This window comes from Lepisosteus platostomus, chromosome 14, assembly GCF_059453375.1.
Source record: "Lepisosteus platostomus isolate fLepPlt1 chromosome 14, fLepPlt1.hap1, whole genome shotgun sequence".
NCBI lineage: Eukaryota > Metazoa > Chordata > Actinopteri > Semionotiformes > Lepisosteidae > Lepisosteus > Lepisosteus platostomus.
Window position 1 is genome coordinate 38,369,964 of NC_142624.1, and position 15,880 is coordinate 38,385,843.

The 15,880-nt window shown below is 41.0% G+C and overlaps 1 protein-coding gene across 2 annotated transcripts in view; it reads right to left on the bottom strand.

Moving 5' to 3' along the window:
* pth2ra (parathyroid hormone 2 receptor a) overlaps nt 1-15,880 on the bottom strand; it is a 37,876-nt gene that overhangs the window by 7,518 nt on the left and 14,478 nt on the right. For both annotated transcript variants that reach the window (XM_088606204.1, XM_088606205.1), the window contains exons 6-10: nt 15,333-15,519; nt 10,014-10,167; nt 5,308-5,368; nt 2,461-2,527; nt 639-733 (exon numbers count right to left, since the gene is read on the bottom strand). In XM_088606204.1, coding sequence (XP_088462330.1) covers nt 639-733; nt 2,461-2,527; nt 5,308-5,368; nt 10,014-10,167; nt 15,333-15,519 — 564 coding nt within the window. The remainder of the gene's footprint in view (nt 1-638; nt 734-2,460; nt 2,528-5,307; nt 5,369-10,013; nt 10,168-15,332; nt 15,520-15,880) is intronic.

The window sequence follows — 15,880 nt, forward strand, 5'->3', positions numbered from 1 at the left end:
AAGTTGAAGGTCTACAGATCTCCACCTGCAGCACTACACTGATCATCACATGGGACCTCGCTTACACATCTCGACATGCCAGTCTTCCAGCAGGGCAGCATGCATCCCCAGGCATGCCGCACAACTGTGGCATTCTAGCCAGACGGGAACGTGACGGGTAGGATGTGGACTCCCCACTTCCCAGATTAGAGCCCCATTGAACATCCCTGTGGGATGAGCTGGCACGTCTGTGGCATCTAGGGCTCAGAGACCAGTGAACAGGCACGTGCTTGTCCCGGCTGTATGAGAGGAGTGGGACGAGGTCCCACATGACAGCACCCGTAACCTGGCGCCAAGTCTCTCCCAGCCACAGACACACACACACTACTAAAATACTGGTCCAAAAAGGTTTCGTCATTGTCCTGACCACTTTGAGATTTTGTTGTAGTTGTAACTACAGTAATACGTTTCTATGGATGGTCCGTACGAACTGTAGTATTGATCATCCAAATATAAAATAAATACTGAATAATAAAAAAAAATTAAAAATGTAAATTCATCAGATTTGTTATGACAGTTCTGGGTTTTAGCATAAATTACTGTGAACTGTGCACAATGACTGCAGAATACTCCATACATATTCAACAGGAAATATCCACCTGTACTGCTTCCTGGTGTCATATCTTCCTGCATTCGTTTCCCGGATTTTTGTTGCAAGGACTCTGACGATGTTCACAAACAAGACGAAATTCAACTAGAAACATAAAAATAAAGTAAAACGGTTAACTTTGGTTAAGCACAACAACATCACAACGACAATATTATTGTTTGATATGGTCTCTACAACTACCAAAGCTGAACTATTTTAATTACCAATATTTGCGATTTAAGTTCTTTGTCAAAAAAAATCTGAATCTGTGCGCTATTCCTTTGAAAAAGCATAAATAATATGAATTGCCATTTTCTGGTATAATAAAACATGTTTTATTTCTTGGTCATGGAAAATACAGTTCTTATTAATGTGTTTCCTAGCAATGAAGCCTTGAGATAGATGTGTGTTCCATTTCTGCTTGATTTATTTTCTCTTGTACTCCTTCAAAGGGACTTATAAAATAAATGAGGGATGATGTGGAGGGGTTGGATATTTACATTAGCCATGTGGATGGCCCTCTGAGGACTCAAAATGGAATATTAACGTGCCCCATGTGGGACCAAAAATGCTCATGGCAAAGCAGCTCTTTAAGAACATACTGTTCAACAATACAGAAGGGCAGAGCTGCCAGTTCTGGTCCCAGGCAGCCACAGTCCAGATGTTATAGGTTATTTCTAATTATTTATTTGCCATAGCTTGCATCACAAACAGGCTGTGATCAATTTAATAAACTAATTGATTCAGAAATGGTCAAATATTGTCCTCGAGAGCTACAGGGTGTTGATGCTTTCATGTTGGGTCACCTCCAGACAACTCAATTGAACAGAATGCATTCTTGGTCAAAATGAAATAGTTCCATGTGTTTAGAAATAGATGATTTAACCCAGGAATCCTGTTGGATTGTGGCTCCTCAGGACCAGGACCACAGTTGATCCCCCCCCCCGCCAAGACTCTGCATTTTTAATTCGAAGGTGCTTGAGATGCATGAGATCTTCTCACCTTTATTACTACATAATAATACAAGGGGTTATCTTTCTGGACATTTGCTTTAAGAAAATGATTTTTTTAACAGGAGGATCTATTCCAGTCCAGACTGGTTGCCTCCAGTTTCTGTAAACAAAGCCACACATGATCTCATCCAGTTTAATGGATTCTCCACGAATCTCTGCTGGGGGTCTCTTCAGCCGAGACTGACCTGGATACACCCAGCATGGTCCACATAAACAAGTTTGAAGGGATGACTCCAAACAACACAGGAGGTGTTGAACTGATTTCCCCCTAGAAATATTGATTTTTAAATGATATCACAAGGAAATATAAATGTTTTTTCTCTCTCTCTCTCAAATGTATTGATCTAGTATAAACTCCTTGTACCACTACCTAGGCTTTCATTAACATCACTTCTGCAGCCAGAGTGCTGGCTGTTACAAGCATTCCTGATGCAAACATCAAAAACAGGGCGCCATCACCTTGTCGCTACATGTAATGTTAATGGTGCAATTAATTGGTACAGGATGACACACTGCATCGAGAGAGGTAATATAAAAAAGCACAGACGTGATATTTAGACCAGTAAACAATTTCAGGTGTCCAAAATGAAGCACCAGCTTACGCACAGTACAAATCAAACATGTACAGTACAAGCTCAACTTTAAATGTTCAAATACATTCAAAGTTCAATAAAAAACCATTAAAACAACAACATCAATACAAACATTCCATATAATTGTGCATTTAAGTGACCTAAGTGAAAGAAAATGTATCACCCTTTACTTTTGCAGTATAACTTTCTAGGATTTTTGTTTTTTATATGTAATCTATTCACTTACCCCAATGGCTGCTAAAATTGGAACTTGATAAATCCATTTAATATTACCAGCGCTTAGTTCCCAGCATCTGCAGAAAGAGGGAGAAAGATCAACGTGCTTTAAATACCCTGCAGTGGGTTAAAAAGTAGTTAAAGTTCAAGTTCCTAATTTAAAAATTAAGATAAAATAGAACTGCATAAAAAACTCACAAAGGCCAAAAATAATGTTTTCTTTTAAAAGCTCAGGTTTTGTATGCTGTTTTGATGTGCATCTAATATTGTCTGTTTTTGTCTCCTGTATGTATTTTTCTCTTACTCGACAGATACAAGGAAAACTCTTTGCAGTATGTAAGTTTTGTAACTGATGAATTGCTTTAAAAATATTTTAAAATCCAGTTTTTCTCAAGAGATCTGAAAGTGGGGAAAACACTGAAGTTTAATTTTGAATGGTTTTAGAATAATTTGTAGTGCTAGCTAAATTTATACCTTTCAGACTTATTTTTTTTCTAACAGAAAGAATGTCGACTTAAACGTTTCCAGGTACTGCCTTTCATCGAGAAACAAAGGATAAAAAAAAAATCGACCCTTTAGCATACCACTTTCTTTTGGTTCTTTTTCATTGAAATGCTAGTTAAAATGCTGGTCAATATGCTATGTGTCCAAAAAATGTATTAACAACAAAGATGTTGCCTATATCGCAGCACTGGGATCCGATAGAGAGCCCTGACAGCCCATTACATCAGAACCTCACTTCACACTCAACGACCAGTCCCAGGAAAAAACTACTGTATCTCACTGGGATAATCCTGACAGCAAACCCAGGACAGCAGGATTTCAACCCCTGAAGTTGCAGAGATTGTCCGTGATTCACTGTCAATTATTGAAGCCCAATCTCATTGCCTGGAGGGGGAGGGGCAACCATTGGCCCTGGAACCCCAGAGGTTTCTTTCCTCCCTCTGGGGTTTTTACAGATTTGTGTTCCTCTCCTCTGTGCCCACACAGTCAGCTGTTGTAATACTGTAAACTGCAATGCAAATCTGGAGAGCAAACTGTTATGAAAGGCGCTATAGCAAATAAAAGATTGATTAATTGGTAATTGTAGAAAATCAAATGCACTTATTAGTTGTCTCACGTACCACTGGTGTAAGGTGGATTAGTGAATCAAGGTGGATTCTGTGCTTGTAGGACTTCATGTTTTCCAGTGGGTGACAACCTCTCTGAAGTCGTTTAGCTGCCAAATCTCTGCTACTCATACACAGCAATAATCCTGTTTGGTTTGTATGTGACTTGTATACTAAGAGGCTTGCTCAACTGCCATTAACCAGTATTAACACTTTCTGAGACAGGTCTTTTCTGAAACAGGTTATCTTTATGTAAGATAAGAGTTAAAAAATAAATACCTGTTTATCCAAATAAACGCATCCAAGTAACTGTTTCTCCAAATGACTTGAAACATGCACTTGAAATAGTCCAAACCTAAAATACTACCAGATGCAGTCACAGAAGTACATGAAAACTTTCAAAATGACCACAGCTACTATAAAAATGTAACAGTTTATAACTCCTGAACTAAAACATTTAGTAAAATAAGGTATTGAACAAATGTTTTTGGATTAATATACCACACAATCCACTCACTCATCTAGATAAAGACATTGTGCAAATAAGGCCCAGCCAGTATGATGATACTGTAAAAATCTGAATTATTTATCTTTCAGTTCCCAGTTAGACAGAACTGTTTTCAGTTTTGAGAGTGTCTAGAACCCCTGGTGAGGTTATCTCACTGGTAGAGGAAGTCTTTGTGCACAGCAGTTCAAATCATTACAGAATAAGAAAAGCAGCGTTAAAACTCAGATCTAAAGATGTGATAAAGCAAAAATAACATTCCAGCCTTTAGGCACTGAAGTAATGGCTCATGTAAACACTGGTTAACATTATTCACTATTCATTACTATCAGGACCTATACTGACATCATCATAATGAAAAGTCTTTTCTTATCCCTAAAATTCATTTCTCAAACAGTTAGAAATGAAAGTAGACCATTCAGCCCACCTACAGTAGGCAGGTTGGAAGCTGGTAGTTCATTGATTCAAGAATCTCATCCATCCATTGTTTGAAGGAAGTCAGGATATCAGCTTCAGAAACATGTCTGAGTAACAGTCTCCAGGGTAGAAGATTGCCGCTGGTTCTCAGTTTGAAATGCGCTTTCAATTTGTTTGCATTTGTGTCTTCTGAGTCACGTTTCACGGTTTATTCACAAGAAATCTGCTGGGCTGACTTTTGATTTTGTGTAGCTGGCCCCGGTGTGTGTGTGTCTGTGTGTGCCCTGCAGTGGACTGGTGTCCCATCTGGGATGTAGCCTGTCTTGCTCCTGTTGCATGCTGGAATAGGATGCTGCTCCCCCATGACCCTGCACTGGATAGAGCTGTTTAGAAAATGAATGGATGGAGTGTTTCTAATGTACAGTAGATATGCAGAACCACCACTGCCTATTCTCCTAACATTTATCCTGAAAGACTGTGTTGGGATAGAAAAACAAATCTCATCTTTCCCAGGATGGTTACTTCACACTGAACTCCATACTGATGTTATGAACTCACAGTTGCCAGGCATTTATGTTTTTTTTTGCCCCTTCACAATCCTTTAGAGCACTTTCTGGAACGATCCATGAAGTGAACGAGGAATGAGGAAGAGAGGACTTCCCTCTCAGCAGCAGAGCTCACAGGAAGAAGAGCTCTTTGATGCCATCAGGACCATCCTGATTCGAGTTGCTACACAAGAGGTCTTGGGCAATGCGTTGTGACAGAAAGGAGGTGTCTTACGAATAAAAACACTCGAAGGTAATCTAGGGCTTCATCTCCCTCTCACCTTGCGTCTGCAAGCGTTGCCCTGACAACTGCCCAGGCTGCCACAAACAGAGCCGGAACACCTGCAATTAAAACAAATGACTCATTTAGTTGGGTCTACAAGCTCCCTGTTTTCACATTCCTCAGACGCTTGCAAATATCACCAAAAGCTCTACACCAGGAACAAGAGCTGCCCAAGTGGAAACATATAATTATTATTTTTGAAGAAGATCAAGCTTTTTGTTTCTTCTTTTAATCGCTGCGCTGCTCAGTCTTCCTAATGGCTAGCTTGATGGCCATTCAGGCAAAGAGTAACGCCTGTTCATCCGTGAGATGAGAAACAAATCGAAACAAACAGAGGATGTTCACTGCGTGCTGTTAATGTTTGAGATAAGACGTCTTCTGGCTGAATGTGACGAATGTGAAGCCAAGTGTAAGCAGTCCTGTTTGACCGGCGCGCCAGGGAAGGAGCTCATCAGAATACTCCTGCGCTCTTTCCTAAAACACAAACACTTAGCTGCATTCCGGACTGGGAATCTGCAAGAAGGAATAGGCATTTTGTGAGCACATCAAGCAAAGTTTCACATCTTAATTAGTTAACCTAACACTCTTTTACATCAGTAAGGTCCTAGTGTGTGACTTGTATTTTAACATGTATTTTACCATCAACGAACTGTTCGCCCCTTTATGCAAGCCTAAGAAACAGAAAAACACATTAAGAAACTATATTTCTGATCACTGTACAGCACCACGAGGCTCTAACATTATAAAGCCTCATCCCTCTTGTCATCTCTTCTCATTCTCAGTTTTAAAGGCACTTCCTTCTCAAACTCCGGGTGTGTGCCTGGTTCACTAACTCTGAAGAGTCTCTAGGGCTGACACTGCCCAGGTCTCGGGGGATTGTGAGCCTCCTCTGACTCTAAGACAGATTATGTGAATTACCTGTATTGGTTCCGGGGGGTGGTAATATGGGGCTATGGTGGCCTGACACCTCCTGGTTACTGGGCTGTGGTATCTGTCTGTGGGGAGTTTGCATGTTCCTCCAGTGTTCGAGTAGGTACTCAGTAGGCACTCTGTCTTCCTCCCATCTCCCCAGAATATGAGGACTGGCTGACTGGCTGGCTGCCCTTGGTGTCCCCTGTCTAAGGTGTCCAGAGGGATTTTGAATTCAATGCTGCAGGAGATGTTCCTAGAGTGATCAGCGCTGACTTGGGGACACAGACCTACAGAACCACATGTTCACAGGGGGCCAGAAATCTTCTTCACCTCTGTGGCCTTGCTGAATTCTGATTCACCACCACAGGCACACCCTGCTTTGACTAATGCTGGTGTTTCAAACCTGCCAGGGTCAAAGTACACCCATTATTGTAGGGGCAGAGTGAACTGAGTGTGATATCAGTCCTGAAATTGTATCTCACGTTTTGCTTTAAAATCTCCATTTCAAAGGTGCACAGTATCATCTTCAGCTGGGTGCAATACTTCAAGCAAAGTAAATAAACGAATAAGGCATCAAAACACAGCCTAGAGACCAAGAAAATCAAACAAACCTGCTCTGTCATTATCACACCTACTGTAGTGTGTAACAGGGACACTGTGAAAAGCAGTCAAAAACATACTAAGGACCACATCTTTTAAAAGGAATGCTCCACAGAGAGGTGTAAATATGCACACAAAATTCTGTGGAAGAGGAGAACACTTCTGTCAAGCCTCACTCCTCAGAGACTTAGTAGTTTTAAACAGGTACAAAGATATATAGGAATAATTAAAAAATATGAAAAACCAGAGGTGGTCATTCAATATATCCAACTTAGAAGTTGCTAATATCCAATTAACCTAAAGATCTCATCCTGCTGTTTCTTGAAAGGAGCCACAATGTGTTCCAGGCTGCTGCAACCCTATTTGCAGAGAAATCTCTATTCCTGTTGTCAGTTCTAAAGGCACTTCCTTCTAAATCTCTGGATGTGTGCCCTCGTCACTAACGCTGAAGCCCTCTCAGGGGCTGACACGGCCCGGGTCCCACAGGACTGTGAATCCCCGGGTCTTGCCCCTTCCCGGTCTTCCATGTTCTAGACTAAAAAGGTTCAGTTCTTTCAGTTCTCTGTCGGTAAACCCAGGAATGTATCACTTTTCTCTTGTTTGTGCTTATTTCTCGGCAGCAGTTTCTTTTTTTGTGACCTGTAGTAACCAAAATGACACAAATGAGGTCTCACTAAGGCATTGTATAATTTAACAATTGCTATCTCTTGGCATTATTCTACCCCTTTTAGCTATTTCCCTCACACACTGTTTGCTTTTTATTGCCTCCCCACAGTGTCTAGAAGATGAAAGTGAATTGCCAACATACTGTACAAGCCTGAGTCTTTTTTGAAGTAGCTTCTTTAAGCTGCATGTTTCCCATCTTATATTAATAGGATGTTTTTTGCTTCCTGCATGCAACACACCACACTTATCTACTTTACAGTAAATGTCATCAGCTCTTTGCCAGGCCAGAGCTTACCGAAAAGCAAACAGATTCTTTTTTGTAAGCTTACAAACTGGGCTGAATTTGTTATCGCTTAATTCTTATTCCTTTCTTCTTACAGTCATCTGGAGATGTACTGTAATTTTCACAAACAATAAAAACAGAGGAAATATGATGGAGTAGACATAAAAACCTACAATAGAACACGTCTCTTTGTAAATTAGCCTAAAGAGCCCCATGTGATCTCTTTTTACAGTATGTTGTGTATCACCTGCTAGTATTGTTCTTACTTCTGATGGGATAAATTCTTCTTTTCGTGTTTTGAAACAAATGCATGAGCTTCCCATGACCCCTTGACTGCTAATCTGCTCATTTGGAAAAGCAGTGCATATGCTGACATGTATGGGCCAGGTACTCCAGTATGGGCCATCTAGGCCTCTGGAATCAATTCCTCATTGGTAGCTGACACGGATGAGTAATACACTGGAGAAATGTATCTGTTTGTTTCCTCTCTGCGGAATTTATTTTTGAAAGAGTCAGCTGTGTTTCTGGTATTGCTTACTAGCTATTCTCTGAACACACAACAGAATGGGGACGTACCTCCTCGCTGCCTTCTGTTTGTCATCCCTGCCTGCTTTGTCTTTTTAAGCCCAAGCCATCCATTACTGTGATGTATTTAGTAAAAGAGATATTGGTATTGCACTTTAGTTCATGAGCTCAGAATACAGTAAATCTGAGTGCTGTATCAGGATACTGGATTTTAAAAAGCTGAGAGACAGAAGAAATCTTTGGAAATGCATCAGCAATTGTGCATTGAATTATTTTAGAGGTAAATAATGGTGCTGTTAAACTGATGTTTGGGAGGAGAACAAATTCTTGTGTATAAACACTCCCTGGCTGCCCACAGCTCTGCGCTCATCTTTTCTACACCCCTCCCTCTGCCCAGCTGCACCCCTGTAGCTCCTCCCTGGCTCATTCCTCTAAGAGAGGGGGGCTGTGACAGCACTGATCTTCAGCCAGAGCCGGCATTTCCTCAGCCAAGCATGTTAATGCCAAGTACGAAAGTATCTTATTTAAACTATCTGTCCATATCCATTGGCTCTTTTGATTGTCATTATAATTTAACCAAAAATACTGAAGTGCTTATCTGTTGGGGTCTAATTTTTTAAAACTCTTTAAAGCCCAAGTAAGTCCTTGTGTACAATCGAAATGAGGCATTTTTATCTCTTGTACTGTTCATTTGACGTGATTTAACCGAGATGAATTACATTCTAACACAATGTTTCCACAGATCACTCTCCGGTGTCGGCAAGCTTGCCTGGAACGTAACGCCCTTCGAATCCCACACCCTTCAGACCCAGCCTGGGCGCAGGGATCAGGGCAACATGGAAATGTGACGGGCTCTGCTCTCCCTGCCTCTGCCAGGACTCAGTACCGCTCAGTCGTGAGCTCCAAGCACACACAACACCACCGCCTAGATATTTAATAGCTCCTCCTCGCCAAAAGACCAGGCCTTTTGTCGCACAAGATTCTGCGCAGCACCAGAGACTAGTGCAGCTCTACCGAGCCTCCACCCGGATTCAGTCCCACGACACTAACAGACCCAGAGCCACACAGCAGCCCTCGAGACTGCAGGGAAGTCTGCTGCACCACAGACCCGCTCACATGCAGCAGCAGAGCTCTGCCATGCCTAGATTCCAGAGCGGAGGGGGTCGTCACTGTTATTCTCTCACCAAAATGAGCCCTGCTGGACCATGGGCTTCATTCGGGTCAGATTTAATGCCCTGCTAAGTCAGCCACTGGAGTGGGAGGTGAAATTTGCTGACCAATCATGAGCCACTCACACGAACTGTTAGAGACCGCTTGCTGCACTGATCAAATGTTAAGCAACAAGGGAAATGGAAAAAAAAATATCCTTTGAATTTGATAAATGGACTCTAAGACATTTACCCCGGTGTTAGCACTTTGCCTGCCGATTACAATCTGGCCGCACATCTTGACATAGATCAATTTGATAGGTAACCACTGCTTACCGTTTTTTTTTTAAGATCAGATGAAGGCTTTTATTAATAACACAATGAATTCAGAATCACAGCCAGCTCTCCGAAGGTCCAGTAACTTTAAAATGGGACAGAAATTAGAGAGCATGCTTTGCTGGATACGCAGAGAAAAACGAGGGATCCCCAGCGACAACATTTCTGTAAAGCCTTCTGCTTTCCAGATGGGGAAGCCAGAAGGTGAACCACTTACCAAGCAGGCAAACTTACCCCATCCAATCAAGGTGAATCCCCAAAGGTATTTGGTATCGGAGAAGAATGCCATGAAGATGAGGCTGTGCAGATAAAGCCCCTCCACAAGGATCCAGTAATAGTTGGTTGTCAAGAAATAGATGAAGAGCAGGACTGTAATCTTGCATCCAATCTGTCAAAGTATGAATAGCACTGGATTAACATCTCTGATGGCTGCAAAAAGGCAAGATTAACTCTTTTACCCACATACACCTCTCAGACAGAACTGTTGCTAGTGTGCTCCTGTGTCAGATCGACATGCCCTTGGAAAAACTGTTAGATACCAACAGCAAGAGTTCTCTGACAGTGTGAACGTTCAGGTGCATACTGACACGACACAAGGAAACCACAGGGAAGCAGTGCGCTCAGCAAGGCCAAAACAGGAAAAACAATGGTTTCAGGTCAACAAGCCTGAGTAACATTGATACAACATCACTCAACAGTGGCATTCCTGACCTATTAACTTTCATCTACAACTTTACAACTTTGGAAACGGTAAGAATTTGAAAATGCTTCTCTTATCACTTAGTGGTACAGAACAACATGAGCTCCAGTGATACTCCTAAATGGTGGACAATGTCATGAAGATGTTTTGATCTCTAGAGCATTTTTTCATTCAAACCTGAATAGGAGTCAATATGGACTAGAGTGGCAGTTTGCAGCCCATTGTCACTGCAAACTGCAATGGAGGGGAAGGACAAGTACACACTAGAGTAAAAATCAGGTATCCTTCGCCCTCCTTCATCACTGTCTCCATGGTCAACAGCTCACTTACAGTGTTTCAAAAGACTATTCTACTTAATTACCTCATTGCATGAAATGACAAAGACCTTCATTTTCATGCTATCTAGTGGTTCTTCAAATTTGAAAGTTAACAAGGTTAGGAATACTTCACCTACAGTCAATGGACAATTAAGACAAGGGGTGTCATAAATAATAACAAGGGCACCTTCAATGGCACTCTGTAGGGAGACTGTAAGGTAATAGCAATTTCTAAAACACCAATGCACACCATAACTGGAAGTTGAAATCCTTTACTGGAGTGTGGTGAGATGCCCTCAGCATAGAAGCTCAAGCTTGTAGCTGGATGTTGTTCAATCTCAGGCACTAAGCGAATTCAGAACTGATCAGTACTAGGACAGGAAGCCTCTAATGAACAACAGGTTGTCATTGCACTTGATGTTGGTGAACCAGTAGGTGGTGCTCTTCCTTCTGGATCAGGAATACTGTGCTGTAGGATGTGCCATCAGAAACTTCCTACATGTTTTGTCTTTAAATTAGATTAGAGGTATTAAACATTGAGTCCTGGCAAAACTCGGCTCTGGGCTTGCACAGTTTATCTTCTTTAAAGTTCCCCCTTAACTCAGCTAGGTAAGCAGTTTCTCACTCCTCCTCCTGATCTGATCTGCAGTGTGGCTGCTAGTGTATCACACAGGTAGGGTCACTGGTGCACCACACGAGTGGAGACTGAACTTCAGTGGTGGATGAAGTGGGTCTCCTCCTATATGTAAACTTCTTTAGAATCCTTTAGGAAAATAGCATATAAATACCAGTAATTATTATTATTATTATAATTAATTATGCATATCATGCATATCATGATTAGCATATCATGGTGTGAATGCAAAATCGTGCTGTGCTGATGACCAGTATTGTTTTGCTCAATGGCTGAATGAAGTGGCGTGTTGCAGAACACCCCTTGACACTGTACTCATCAAGGCAGGATAACAATTTAATGAAAGAGCGTTAATACTTGCCTCCACGCCACCTGCACACACACCTGCTCAGCAATTGCTGTAATTTGCTAAATACTGTCTTTCTGATGTGAAAATTTCAGGGCCAGGTGATGGGTAATTATACGCTGGAGCAAGCGTAGGCATTCCTGAAACAATCTAACCTTGATTTCAGTGCAGAATAATGTGTCTGTATACAGTAAAAACTAGATTCTTTAAAACACAGAGAATTCAGCACAGTAAAATTCTACACAGACTGCAAAATAAAATGATGGCCAGAGCAATCAAAATACTTATTTCTCTAATTCTCTGAGATATTAAGCTGCCATTCAGTGTGTACTGCAGCACCAGAAGGAATTACTACATGGAATCTTATTCCTAAGGAGTAGCACCAGGGCAGTGGCTACTCCAGGGATGTTTTTGTCAGCTTGCTACAGGGTCACAGGGTGACTCCTGTGTCGTTTACACTTCAATGTCAGTTTACTCACAAGGTGAAATCCGCAGTCCTTGTGAAAAAGTGTCACATCGACTTGTTTGTCTCTAAAGTGAGAAAATCTCAATTCATTCGGAGAGCAAGTTGAGCACCATGATAGAGAGCGGTGTTTCAGTCTCAACATCTGGTCTCCTTCAGCAACACTTTCTCTCTCACACACAAAAGCAAGAAAAATATTTACCAAACAAGCCTACATCCAGGGAAGAGTAATAAGTCATTAAGGGCTGATCATTAGAGAAACTGTATTATTTTTAGAGATTTTATTGGCTTGTTTTTACAGCGGCAGGTTCCTTGATGTTAAACAACAGGCACGAAGCCACTCTGACAGCGCAGTTGTCTGCCTGTTTCCTGTGTCCATGAGCTGTGACTGGGGCACATTAGGAGGCTCCTGGCCAGAATAGACAGATAACAGAAAGGCCACATCTCCTAATGAGAGCGTGAAAGAAGTGAAGAGTACTTGTGGGTTAAAAATAGCTTTCAAGGGTTTGGCTTATGATGCTATTTTGAAAACATAGTCTTCAGGCAGATTTAAAAATACATTAATTGAGGAGCACAGCAGGAACACCATTATACTGTATATGCGTGAGCGATAAGGATTCTGTTGCTTTCTGCAGTCCCGCAACATGATTTTGATATTTAGACTCATTCTAGGATTTCAGGAGTGTATTTATTGCTTCTGTTTTTTTCTGAAGAAGTTGCCAGTGAGATACTCTGGATTTAATTGCAAATCTAATTATGGGAAGTTATGAAAATCATTTACATACCGTCCAATGCCTTACAAATGTACATCCCCTTATAATTTAGGTATATGTGGTAAATTACAAGGGGATATAATTATAAGTAAAATTTTAATAAAATAAATTTGGCTACACACCCTAAAAGACATCAGTGACATTTAGTCAATCTGCTTACTGCATGTTTTGATGATCTGATGTACACTATGTTTTACCACAGAGAAGATTTATTAGGAGTTAATGTATGTATTGAAATCAGATATGTGTAATATATTGCAGAGGTGCGTTCTAAAGTGTATGTGTAACATTTATGTAAATACTATCATTTACTGTAAATTATCAAGAGCAATGTTTAGTGATGAGAATTCTAAAATAATGTTACAGTTATTCTGACTAATAGACTAGGAGAGCTATTTCATTTTTATGGTACATGTTTTTATGTTTATTCTTACCTTACCTCGCATACACATGTATGAAACATCCAAGCCTGTGGGACATGGCACTGTATATATGAAACAACTGTATAACATTCAAACTGTTTGATCCAATGGAGAGAGCATGTTTGGATCTCAAGTGGTTAAAACTACATACAATATAATGTTTTATTGACAGAATTAACAATGCTGGCAAACCTGCATCTGAAAAAAACCCTTGTGAAAGCTTTTTTCTCAATGTCATTCTGTGGCATTTAAAAAGGCATTGACAGCTTGAAAACGAGAAGCATTTTCTAGTCTTTGGAAATCATAACTTCCGCAGCTTGAATCCATAAAAGACTCCGTCCATCAAGGGCAATCCCTGATCACATGAGTATGATGTTCTGTACCTGACTCCACATACAGTACCTGAAATCCTTAAGGGCAGTGAAAGACAAGGAATGGCTTAGTGCAGGGGTTTTGTACTAATTACATATGGTATGCCAATTGAAACAGCAATCAAGGACTTTGTACATTTCGTGAGATGAGCAAACGTAGAATATCGCAATCCTCAGTGAAAAGCAGAACGTAAATTCGGACAAACCCCCATCATTCATTGACTATGTGAATGATGTATTTTACTGCATATCTTCATGGCAAACATCAGGCAACATGGGGGTCTGCTAAGAGCACATGTTAGAAGCTGCAGTTTTCGGAACCTTTGAAGATGGCGAGTGAATCGAGGAAGAGAAAGGTTGCTCTGGAGATGACAGGCATTTCATACTATTTTGTTTCTTTCTGGGGAAAAAATCTAAGAATGCAATATACTGTATATATAGGGCATACAGTACAAGCAACAGGACAAAGCTGAAAGGAATCTAAATTAGTTTGTCACAAAAACTCCTTTAAAAGAAAGACAGAATACAGCTCCTGTATCACTGGCTATTTCAAGGGTAAAATGTACAAAGTACATACGGCAGTACAAGACATACTGTAGGACAGGGCAGCTGAATGCCAAAACGCATAATTCTGGTGCTGCTGAGAGACAAAGACTAATGGTGATACGTTTCTTTTTGTGTTCTCGAAAGTAGCTGCCAGCACATTATCTTACATCCTGAGGGAAGTTTTCAGTATCTCTTTAGAACAAATCTTGATGTACTCAAACTCTATATTTATTTCAGCTCTAACCCAACTCCTTCAGGTTCTTAAGAACAGGAGTGTGGCTAATCTCATATGGAAAGGTTTGGGTTTTTGAAAAATTGTTGACCTCATCACCTCTTTCAGTTTTGAAATCACTGTGGCAGCTCGTGTGGACATTTTGCTCTTCATCACCGATAAGATTTCAGTTATTATACAAAGTGTGTGAAAGCAATGAAGGTTCAGCAACAATGTCAGGCTGATTTCCATCTTCAAGGATATTTCACATCAAGGTCTAAATTTTTGAGCTATCAAACTCCAAACAGCTACCCAATATTCCACAACAAATAACATCTGTGCCTCAAACAATATCTAGCTGCTGTGTACTCAGTCTTGTCTCTGTGAGGCGTCATCCCCAGAAGCACAAACTCCCCCACAATTTTATTTTATTCTCCTGCACCTCTCATGTTCTGATTTCTGCCAATTAAAGAAAAAGCACATTGTGCAAAACACACGGTGGCAGTCAAAGCCAACATTAATAAACATATTGAGAAATACTAGGCAGAAGATGAAACTTGTTATAATTTGCTTTAAAGATTATTTTCCCAATAAAAGGTTTTAATTTAAAACCTTAAGCTAGAAATCACAGAGACCAACATCAAAGTTGATTAATTAATTTCATTACCTGTCTTCAAAGAGGTGAGGTTGAGGTGTTTTTAAAGCAAGTTATTTGATCTTTTTTCACATTCAGTACAACAGCAAAAAACTCAAATTGCTCAGGTACTTACATACTGAGTCTTATCCAGCACTGGAGCCACTGAAATGCTTTTGAAGTTGTCCATGATCATGGAGTCAAACTCTTCCCGAACTACGTTGGTATGGACGACCTTGTCTTTCACAAAGATGCTGATGGCACGCAGCATGAAGGATGCGAACAGGTGCATGTGGATGTAGTTCCTGGTGCAGTGCAACCTCCTGCGAAAGCAGAACAGCGACTCAGAAACTGTGACCTGTGTAGCTCACACCACCAGTGCAAAACTGTGACCTGTGTAGCTCACACCACCAGTGCTAAAGTGTGACCTGTGTAGCTCACACCACCAGTGCAAAACTGTGACCTGTGTAGCTCACACCACCAGTGCAAAACTGTGACCTGTGTAGCTCACACCACCAGTGCAAAACTGTGACCTGTGTAGCTCACACCACCAGTGCAAAACTGTGACCTGTGTAGCTCACACCACCAGTGCAAAACTGTGACCTGTGTAGCTCACACCACCAGTGCTAAAGTGTGACCTGTGTAGCTCACACCACCAGTGCAAAACTGTGACCTGTGTAGCTC